The sequence below is a fragment of the Terrapene carolina genome, unplaced genomic scaffold (genome assembly GCF_002925995.2).
Source record: "Terrapene carolina triunguis isolate 2854851 unplaced genomic scaffold, T_m_triunguis-2.0 Scaffold228, whole genome shotgun sequence".
NCBI lineage: Eukaryota > Metazoa > Chordata > Testudines > Emydidae > Terrapene > Terrapene triunguis.
The window spans coordinates 5,016,046-5,027,658 of NW_020664579.1; the positions used below are offsets into that span (position 1 = coordinate 5,016,046).

Below are 11,613 nucleotides of genomic sequence, written 5' to 3' on the forward strand. Positions count from 1 at the left end.
TGTAGGAAGCAACACTGCCAAGATTGTCCCTGCAACAAGTCTAAATTCACTTCCCTGGGCTACTCCCTACCAGTAGGTCCCTACACTTTGGGGCATGGTCCAAACAGTTGGTGGCTCAACCGAATAAAGAGACCAAAGGAGCAAGGCCCTGCAGGACTTGCTGGTTTTCAAAGAGGGTGGTGGCAAGTGAAGGCACTGACTGTGGGTTTTACCCATTCTGTGGTCACCTCTTAGGCTCAACCTTCTGCCTGGCTTCCCGGAGAAGGATTCTGCTCTCCTGTAGTCTGTCTACTCCTCTTTGTCTGGGCTACTGATCTCCATTTATCCTGCTGCTCCTGTTGAAACATGCTCAGCAGACTCAGAGGAGCAGGGCTGTCTGGATCCAGTATTGCCTTCTCACTCCTTTGGGCCCAGTTTGGGGTTTGTTTACCCCATCACAATCTGGAAATGGGGGTAAACAGTGAGGTGGTGAAGTTTGCAGATGATACTAAATTACTCGAGATAGTTAGAGCCAAAGCTGACTGCAAAGAGTTACAAAGGGATCTCACTAAACTCGGTGACTGGGTGAGAAAATGGCAGATGAAATTCAATGTTGATAGGAGAAAATAATGCATACTGGAAAACATAAACCCAACTATACAAAAATATATAAAACTATATAAAATTGAAGGAAATTCCAAAAAAGAAATGTCTTTCCAAAATGAAAAGTTAAAAGGTTTAATTTTGGAGATGCTGAAATGACCGTCTTGACATTTCCAAAGTTGTTTTTTTTTCTATTTCTGACCAAAACAATTTGCTGAAATTGTTTCAAATTGATCAATTGTTCCAGCTGACCTGAATCTGCATTTTTGGAGGAAAAATGATTTTGCACAAACATTTTGCCCAGCTTGATGGTTTAATGTGATTAGACCCACAGAAGCCATGAGAACACAAAGAACTCAGTGTGACTTGGACATTATTCAAGTTATATAACATATAGATAAGGCTAATGGAAATTCACACTTCAGATTGCAACATTTTGGTCACATACTTCAGTGAAATCTGCAATAACAGAGGTAATCAACCAGCTCGGCAAAAGATTAGGCATAGTTATTTATTGACAAGGCACCCATGCATCAACATTTCCTAATCCCCAGAGCCCTATAAAGACAGGGACTCCATTATCTTCCTCTAACAAACTTCAGTCTCAACTGGTCTTTGAGTCTCTTCTCTCTAGTGAAACTAAGCTCCCAGCCAATCTTCAGACATGAGGATCCTTTACCTGCTCTTTGCTGTTCTCGTCTTCCTCTTCCAGGCTACTTCAGGTGAGATGTATAATACATGATAAGGAGGATGAAAAGGGATATAAATGTGGATGGGAAAGATAAAGTAAGGAACTAATGACAGACTAAAACCTAATCCTCACACCAAATTCAGGGTTAGTGCAATATTGAGGACAGTATATTTAATACCTTTAGAGTTCATTAGAAGACATCTGCACCTAGTTCACCGAAAGCTTCTATGGAAAGAAGCCCAACTCAGCAGAGATAAACTCTGGCTATAATTTACAATAGATATTTTAATTATTTTTGGCAGCCTAAAACGGACAGTGGCTGTCTTTTTGGAGGTACTACATGAATCCCTAGAGTAACTACATGAGGAGCAGATATACCCTGCAGTCTAGCAAGCAAAGACAAACCCAAGATCCAAAGGCCGGAAGCTGAATCTTGGCAATTTCAGACTGGAAATAAGGCACATGTTTTAAAAGTGACGGTAACTAAATACTGGGACAGATTATCAGTGGATGTGATGGATTTTCCATCACTTGAAATTTTTAAAGCAAGAAGGTATCAGTTAGAGCTAGTCAAGAAATTTTCAACAAAACCTTTCTCTTTTTGAAAATGCTAATTCCTCAAAACCAAATCTATTTGCAGGGAAACATTTTGAACAACATTTGACAAATTTCCCATTTAGACAAAAAACGGGGTGGGTGGGGGAGAAGCGGTTTGAAATTGTCAAAACAGGAATTTTGACAGTTTCTAAAAGAAAAAAGTTCATTTTCGGGGTTCAAATGAGTTTTTGTTTCAAAATTAATAGTTTAAAAAAATAGTAAAAGATCAAAATTGCAATGAAACGTTCCAAAATGATCAAAATGAGATGTTTCAATTGACCTGATCTGACTTTTTGTTTAGCTTTTCAATTCATGAAAAGTTTTAAGATTTTGACTTTTCATCCTGATTTCGAACAGGAAATTTATTTCAAACTCTTGAAAATTCTCACAGGATGGGAAAACTATTCCCTGCCCAGCTGTAGCATTAATTAGATTGAGGTAACTTGATCTAATATCACATCTTTAAATCTTAGTCTACACAAGGCTTTCATGGTGCATAGCAAAGGAAATCCCTGAAAGAGCATGAGCACCATCCTTCTTATTCTGGAATATTTATAGCTAGCTGTATATTTGCAGCTAAAACTAACCTGGTACCCACAGGAATAACTCCTGACTCACTCTATTGAATTACCATTCAGGGTATACTGTATAGCAATTGTTATAGTACTGGACAATCAGTATTCGGGCTGATGCCAGTAATGCCATTATTGGAAGCTGGTACTTGGGGAAAAGAATATAAAACCACAGCAGCATTCACAGCACAAAGTCAGTGGTGTAGATCCAATCCCCTTTCCTTGTCTAGGAGCCGGCTCACAGTGCATAGGTTGTCAGCCGTAGGGACTGAACGTGGTGTCTCTGGATTTTAACAGCTGAGATTCTGCTGCCAGAGCTAAAAGAGCATCATTTGTTAGCCAAGGGTGTAACAAGCTCATTGATATTGATGAGAGCAATACTCATCAATAGGCATCAAAAGGTGCCACCTTTGAGGTCCAAAAACACCAGGACGTCTGGGATGATCCTGAGCCCATAACACTGGCCAGCTGTCGGTGTGTACTGAACACCCTGACAGATTTCCTGAGACAGTTACCTCAGAAAAGGGATGATCCTGGGCAAACCTGGACCTGTGGCAACCCTAGAGAGCAAATTCTTGGGCACTTTTGCCTAAATAATGACTGCAAGCTCGGGCCCAAGTGAGGTCAGGGCGCTGTAGTGCCCAAAATGTGCGCTCCATCCCCAGCTAGTGATTGATCCAGCTTACTTGTGCTTTCTTACTCACAGTATATTTAATAGCTTTAGATTTCATTTGAAGACATCCCCAGAACGCTACATTGAGTGGGTTACGCTGGAACAAAGGACCCGTCCATATTTACAACTACAGTCAACAGCTCATTAGCCTGCAGGCTTTTTGTCTGTTCTAATCCTGGGGCATCAGGCAGAATGTGCACACAGCTCTCATGGTTCCTTAGAAAACAGAACGCTGCAGTGCAGTTTTGTAGCGGACAAAATAAATTCAATGGAAACACTGGATTTGTCGAGGAGTACCTGTGCTAATCCCTCTGTGAATGGGCTCTACTGCTGAAATAACTCCCTATATTTTCCCTATGTTTATGACTGAAAACTGAGAAGCTAACAGACTCTTCTTCACTCAGGTGTTGCTGATGTGGGTCCTCCTCCTGCTGACACTCTGGCGTGTAAAGCCCAAGGAGGTTTCTGCCGGTTGCTGAGCTGTCCCCCAGTCTTTTCTGTCTCAGGAACTTGCCACGGTGGACAGCTGCAATGCTGTACAAGGTAAAAGGCCGGCTGAGCTGTGGAAAGCCACTAGAGGGCATAGCAGCCTTACAGAAATAGCTGTCACTCTGCCATCAAAATAACACAGGCTCCTATTTCCTTAATTAGGAGGTGAACCTGGTATGCAGGGAGGCTGTGCGGAGAGGGAGGATGACTGTGTGGGTACGTCAACACTACGAGATTAATTCGAATTTAGATAATTCGAATTTGGGAAACAGATTGTATAAATTCGATTGTGCGCGGCCACACTAAGCACATTAATTCGGTTTTTAACCACATTAATTCGATGGTGTGCGGCCACACTACCCCATTAATTTTAACCACATTAATTCGGTGGTGTGCGGCCACACTACCCCTAATTCGAATTTACAAAATCGATTTTGGTGCTACTCCGCTCGTCGGGGTGGAGTACAGAAATCGATTTTAAGCGCCCTTTAATTCGAAGTAACTGGCTCCGTTGTGTGGACGGGTTAAGGCTTAATTCGGATTAACGCAGCTAAATCCGAATGAAAGTCGTAGTGTAGACCAGGCCTGTGTGTAGGATGGGTTTATGTTTAAGGAGTGAGTGTGTAATTGTGTTTCATCACTGGATGAATTTTCTCATTCATAATTTGAATTTCGGTGAGAAAAGAGGTTGACATTTTCGACAATGGTTGTGTAAATTTCTACTCTTTTTTTCACCTGCTGTTCAAAATGTTTTCCAAAAAAAAAAAAAAAGGATCAATGTCCACAAAACATTTGCAGTTTCCTCCCTGACTTTTTGTTTGTTTTCTTTGACCTGGTCGATGAAGGAGTATGTGTTTGGGTTTTTTGGCAGGTGGGAATCTGGAGCTGTGTGTATTTGTGTGGCTAGGGAAGTGTGTGTGTGTGTGAGAACATGGTGGCTGAATGAATGTCTGAGTGAATTTGGAAATGGGTAGAGGCAGCAGTATATTTATTTCACTCTTCTCTTTGAAGATGAATTTCTAACAGTACTGGGAATTTCCCTGGTGAGCGAATCATTCCTTTCCCCTGTGGCTTTAAGTTGTTTCCTATGCACCTTTGGGGATCAGCTTTAATTTGATAAGATAAAAGTTTATCCTCCTTGCAATTCGCTTCATGGTAGTTTTGTTTAATTATATGACACTCAGGGCCATTACTGTCCATTAGAAGTTCAGCTAGGACCTGTTGAATTCAATGGCAAAACTCCCACTAGCTTCAGCGGAAGCAGAATCGGGCCCATCATCTTCCCACTGTAGCAGACATATGTTTACATATTTCATCAGAGCAAGAGCTACTGAAGCAGATCCTTAGCTGTATCCTCAGGAGTAAATAGTGTAGTGCCATCACAGTCAATGGAGTGACTGATTTATATCAACTGAGGAGCTGGTCCTTTATGGGTTTTTCCAGCAACCATATATCATGATGTTGATTTACTTTAAGGCATTCTGGCAGGCAAAAAAAATATGGTCAGATGGTCCCCGAGAACAGGGTTAAAGGCACCCCATGTAGTGCTGTGGGCAACTATAGGGACACCATTTAAGACAAGGCACTACCTTGGTCCTTGACATAGGCTACAGCCCCCATCCTCGCATATGAATAAACTGGTGTAAATCAGCATAATTCCATTAGTAGAATGGTGATAGCACAACATATCAAAGACCAAGATGGCATCTATGGTGCTATCATGATTTATTCCGGCTCAGGATCTGGCCCATAATGGTGGCAGGGTGAAATGCAGAAATCTGACCCAAAGTATTCAGAAAAAAGGGCGATAGGTGGGTTTTAAGGAGAAGGGTGGATCCGAACCTTCGAGATTACACGTCCGTGAAATAACACATCGCTTTTTATCCTCATAGGATTCCAAGAGCATAAGAAGATCATTTTTGGGGTCAATAAAACCAGCAACAGTCTTACTGCCAGGAGGAAATGTTTTTGATCAACTCATCCTTTCTCTATTCTCTCCTGCAAATGATCATTAAAATAAGTTTCCTAAAAACATATCCTGTTTATACCCACTATCTAGACATCAATCAAAGCCTGGGGGCTACTCCTTCTTGCATGCACCTTCCAGCCTACCTCACAGGGAGGTTTTGAATATTAATCAGCTTGTGTAGCACTTTGGAGATGTGAAGTATAACATACGTGCTCATTATTATTTTACTTGCAAAAAATAAAGGATTTATTAACCTAATATCGGTGATCTCTCTTTTTTATTTATACCAGCAAATAAGGTTGCTTCATAGTATGGATGCAAAAGTTCAGTGACTCAAGCATGCCTCATAGACAATTGACTCTAAATCCAAGATGAAAGAGTTTAGGATTTCCCCAGAGAAGAAGCTAAGAGACAGTCCATCCTGATGTTCTTATTCCACCAAAACTACCATTGATATTGATGAGAGCAATACTGTTGCCACCTCTGAGGTCCAAAAAACCCCCAGGACATCTGGGATGACCCTGAGCCCATAACACTGGCCAGCTGTCGGTGTGCACTGAACACCCTGACAGATTTCCTGAGACAGCTACCTCAGAAAAGGGATGATCCTGGGCAAACCTGGACCTGTGGCAACCCTAGAGAGCAAATTCTTGGGGACTTTTGCCTAAATAATGACTGCAAGGTCAGGCCCAAGTGAGGTCATGGCGCTGTAGTGCCCAAAATGTGCGCTCCATCCCCTGCTAGTGATTGAACCAGCTTACTTGTGCTTTCAGCGAACAGGTTTACCTTTATCACAAGCAATAGGAATCTGTGCTTTGGAACTAAAGACCCTAGATTCAAGCAATGGGCGGGGATTGGTAGAGCAGCATGGAAACCTTAACAAACAGTAAGACCCAGACCCAAGTCTTTTTTAAAACCAATACATTTAACTTCAAAATAACATGGTGCGTGCAGACGACTGGTCTGTCTCTCCAGCCCAGGAAGCATGGATGGCATGATCAAAGTCTGGTCCAGGGCTTCCTTTATTGTTCAAACACAAAACAAAGCATTTCCCCTAACCCAAGCAGGCCTTTCCCCCTCACAGAGGCCTTCTACAAGAGCCAAGCTACTTCTTGCAGCCCTTTCCCCCAGTTGAGCCTCTTGCTGGCTTTTAGAATACATAAGAACATAGAACATATGAATACAAGAACGGCCATACTGGGTCAGACCAATGGTCCATCTATTCCAGTATCCTGTCTTCTGACAGTGGCCAATACCAGGTGCTTCACAGGGAATGAACTAGAACTGGCAATCATCAAGTGATCAATCCCCTGTCGCCCACTCCCAGCTTCTGGCAAACAGAGGCTCGGGACACCATCCCTGCCCATCCTGGCTAATAGCCATTGATGGATCTATCCTCCATGAACTTATCTAGTTCTTTTAAAAACCATGTTATAGTCTTGGCCTTCACAATATCCTCTGGCAAAGAGTTCTACAGGTTGACTGTGCGTTGTGTGAAGAAATACTTCCTTTTGTTTGTTTTAAACCCGCTGCTTATTAATTTCATTTGGTGACCCCTAGTTCTTGTGTTCTGAGAAGGAGGAAATAACACTTTCTTATTTACTTTCTCCACACCAGTCATGATTTTATAGACCTCTATCATATCCCCCCCTTAGTCGTCTCTTTTCCAAGCTGAAATGTCCCCGTCTTTTTAATCTCTCCTCATACAGAAGCTGTTCCATACCCCTAATCATTTTTGTTGCCCTTTTCTGTACCTTTTCCAATTCTAATGTCTTTTTTGAGATGGGACGATCAGAAGTGCACACAGTATTCAAGGAGCTAATGTACCTTGGATTTATATAGTGGCATTATGATATTTACTGTCTTATTATCTATCCCTTTCCTAATGGTCCCTAACATTCTGCTAGGAAGAGAGAGACTCTCTGCTCTGCCCACCTTACACACACTTTCATCTAGCTAATCTCAGAGCATCCCCATCAGGCAGGCAGGCATCATATTCATCTGATAAATGGGGAAGTTGGGGCCGAGGGGTTATCCCATAACTTGCGCAAGGCCCCAGAGAGAGTCAGAGCCAGAGCAGCATCAGATTAACCTGGCTCCCAGCCCTGCACCTACGTCACTGGAACCTACATTCCCTTTCCTTCAATCCTGTGCCCTTTAAGGGAAAGCCCAGTAGCTGGCACAAGTCACGGGAGCCCAGAGAATTCAGGGTGACTTGGCCATTGTTCAAGCTAAGTCATGCACAGTCATGGCTGACTGAAAGAGATCACAACACATTTGTATGTTGCTGACAGCTGCAATAACACGGGGAATGAACTCATTTTCCAAAGATATGGGTTTTTTTATAGACAAGGCCCTCAAACCTCAACATTTCACAATCCCAGAGCCTCATAAATACAGTGACTCTCCATCTTCATCAGTTCAAACACCTCAGTTTGCATCAGTCGTTGGATCCCTTCTCTTCAGCAAAGCTAGAACTCAACCAGCTATCAGCCACAGGGCCGGCTCCAGCATTTCTGCCGCCCCAAGCAAAAAAAAAGCCGCGATCGGCGGCGGCAATTGGGAAAAAAAAAAAAAAAAAAAAAGCCGCGATCGGCGACGGCAGTTCAGCGGCAGGTCCTTCGCTCCTAGAGGGAGTGAGGGACCTGCCGCCCCCGAATTGCCGCAGGTGCCGCCCCTCTCCCTTGGCCGCCCCAAGCACCTGCTTGTTAACCTGGTGCCTGGAGCCGGCCCTGATCAGCCATGAGGCTCCTTTTCCTGCTCTTTGCTGTTCTCTTCCAGGCTGCTCCAGGCAAGGTGTAAAACAAAGGATCAGGAGACTAAAAAAGCATCTTGTGCATGTCAACAAGGAAGATAAAATAATTATCCATTGGGGGACCAAATCGTGATCCTCAAGCTGTGTTCAGGACCAGCGTAGTTTACGAAAGAGTAAACACGTAAGTACTTTCACAGGAAAAAATACCTAATACTACATGGCTTTTTAATCTAGGAGACAAAGCAGTAATAAGATCCAATGTCTGGAAGCTGAAGTCAACACGATTCAAACTTGAAATAAGATGTATTTTTTTTTTTAACAGTGAGGGTCATTAACCCCTGGAACCGATTGCCAAGGGAGGTGGTAAATTCTCCTGCCATCGGAGTCTTTAAATCAAGACTAGATGTCTTACTAAAAGATATGGTCTAGTTCAACCATAAGCTATTGGGCTGGATGGAGGAACCACTGGGTACAATTTAATTGCTTGGGTTAAGCAAAAGGTCAGACTACTTGATCACAATGGTCCCTTAGGGCTTTAAAATCTCTGAGTATATAGTGCTGTGGACAATATAGGTAAGGGATTTGGATTGTATTAAAAGAAAACTATGACACCTTCAGTTAGAAAGTTCTGATAAGGAGAAACTTCTTGGCACAAAGAGATTCTGAGTTTATGTAGGGTCCACTGTAAGACCTGTGCATCATTTAATTCCCACGTAAGTTCTCAAACTAGAGTGTCAGTGGTTCATAGGCCTCGTGCGACCCTGAACAGGGGTGAAAATCACCCTTGAAGAACAAGTTATGATGTGAGTAAGAACAACAGCCTCTCATTTGGCTAATGCACCGGGGAGTGAACTGAGGACTTCCTGAGCTAAAAGCACGAATAACCACGTCCTGAGCTAAGGAACCAAACCTCTGTAGTGTGAGCCTGTAACAGCTCATAGCCTCTACAGAATGGCACCCAGGGGGACTTGTGACACTCACCTGTGGGTTACATAAGACTTGTCAGTCAGGCGTTAGACATTGACAAAGGTGCATTAGATGGAATTACTGCATGGGGGGCAGTATTGCTTTACAGTGTGGGCCATGTCTTCCGCTAGTGTAAATTGATGTCAAAGAAACTGTACCAGGTTCCACCATGAGAGGTTCTGGGCCCCATATTTCTTTTTCACTTGCTATTTTATGTTTAATTAATTGTGGTTTTTGCAAAACTTGAGCCTGAAAGACAGAGAGCGAGCGAGCGAGCACTTGCTTTCCTTATTTGAGAGTTAGGGTTAGGGTAAGGAGAGCAGCCACTTTCAGAAGGGTGGTACTTTTTGCCAGGTAGCTGGGTCACCTGTTTAAATAAAGGTGGGAATTCTCTGTCCTCAAATGTTGCAGTTGGCTAACTGCGCTGAATTTGACCAGGAATATCTGCATCCATCATTCAGTTGCTGGGTACTTACTGCATCTGTAGATCTGAATCTGAACGTCATATTTTACCTGGCTTTATGAATATAAGCAAAAAATCAGAAAGTTTCTTTTGTCTCTGCAGGAGATCACCTACCTGAGCGCAACTCTTCCTGTCCATGCTGAATCTCTGGGAGATGTCCCTTCACTTCTAAAGCCACTGGCTCCTGCTTCAATGGAAGCCTAAAATGCTTTTCACTTGGGCTGGGAAGAATCTTATGAGCTGGAGAAAATCCAAAAGGGAAAGCGTCAGTCGTGATAACAAGATTTGTTATTCTCCTTTTAATAAAAGGAAGAGTAGCTGTAAAATCATCCCACTGAAATTTGCTTGTATGCACGGGGATGGATTTTCCATCCTTCTCTGTAGAAATCCCTTTATTTAATTAAATGACAGTAGGAAGACATTAAATACACAAATTGCTGTTGCATGTTAAATCCATGCACGGGGCTTGAGATCACTGAGACCTATGCACCTCTATGTGTCACACCCAGAGCACACCCAGATGTATCTTCGTTTCATGCATGTTCCTTATCCTCTCTCGCTGTATGATTCTCAGATGAGTTTGCTCAGTCACAGTTTGGCTGAATGGTGCCTCATGACAAACGAATCCTGCAGGCCACATAAAAACCCCAAGACAAGATTTTCAAACGTGACTAAGGATTTCAAATGCCTCCATTTTGGGGGTCCCAGTTTGAGACCCCTTAAAGAGTTCTGATCTTCAGACAATGCTGAGCCCCTGCTCTCTGAGAAACAGGCCCTTTAGGGTGTCTCAGTATGAGCCTGACAATAGAGATGCCCCAAATCACTATAACATCTATATTCACAGGGCTCTTGGAAATACAGGGCCAAACTGCAGTGAGGGAGGCTGCATTTGCTTACACCAGGGTTGAATTTGTCCCACTGTCACTTATTAGCTCCTTTGGATACAGACATCCAAATAGAACAAGAAGCAATGGGCTTAAACTGCAGCAAGGGAGGTCTAGGTTGGACATTAGGAAAAAGTTCCTAACTGTCAGGGTGGTTAAACACTGGAATAAATTGCCTAGGGAGGTTGTGGAATCTCCAGCTCTGGAGATATTTAAGAGTAGGTTAGATAAATGTCTATCCGGGATGGTCTAGACAGTATTTGGTCCTGCCATGCGGGCAGGGGACTGGACTCGATGACCTCTCGAGGTCCCTTCCAGTCCTAGAATCTATGAATCTATGGCCTGGTCTACACTAGGCTTTTATGTCGACTTTAGCGCCGTTATATCGAATTAACCCTGCACCCGTCCACACCAGGAAGCCATTTAGTTCGACATAAAGCTCTCTTTAAATCGATTTCTGTAATCCTCCCCAACGAGAGGAGTAGCGCTAAATTCGACATGGCCATATCGAATTAGGCTAGGTGTGGATGGAAATCGACGGTAATAGCTCCGGGAGCTATCCCACAGTGCACCACTCTGTTGACGCTCTGGACAGCAGTCAGAGCTCGGATGCTCTGACCAGCCACACCCCCGGGAAAATTTGAATTCATTTTCATTTTCCTGTCTGGGCAGTTTGAATCTCAGTTCCTCTTTGGACATCGAGGGGAGCTCAGCAGCAGTGGCAACTATGCAGAGCTCTCCAGCAGAGATGGCCGTGCAATCTAATAGAAAGAGGGCCCCAGCATGGACTGATCGGGAAGTCTTGGATCTCATCGCAGTGTGGGGCGATGAGTCCGTGCTTTCAGAGCTGCGCTCCAAAAGAAGGAATGCTAAGATCTACGAGAAGATCTCCAAAGCCATGGCAGAGAGAGGCTACAGCCGGGATGCAACGCAGTGCCGCGTGAAAATCAAGGAGCTGAGACAAGGCTACCA

General features: G+C 43.5%; 1 protein-coding gene across 1 annotated transcript; it reads left to right on the forward strand.

Annotated features, from left to right (window-relative positions):
- Positions 1 to 1,246: 1,246 nt before the first annotated feature.
- On the forward strand, positions 1,247 to 3,674 carry LOC112114610 (gallinacin-10-like). Its single transcript, XM_024211402.2, is given in 2 exon segments — positions 1,247 to 1,304; positions 3,520 to 3,674. Coding segments are annotated over 2 exon segments (213 nt in total).
- The last annotated feature ends 7,939 nt before the right edge of the window (positions 3,675 to 11,613 follow it).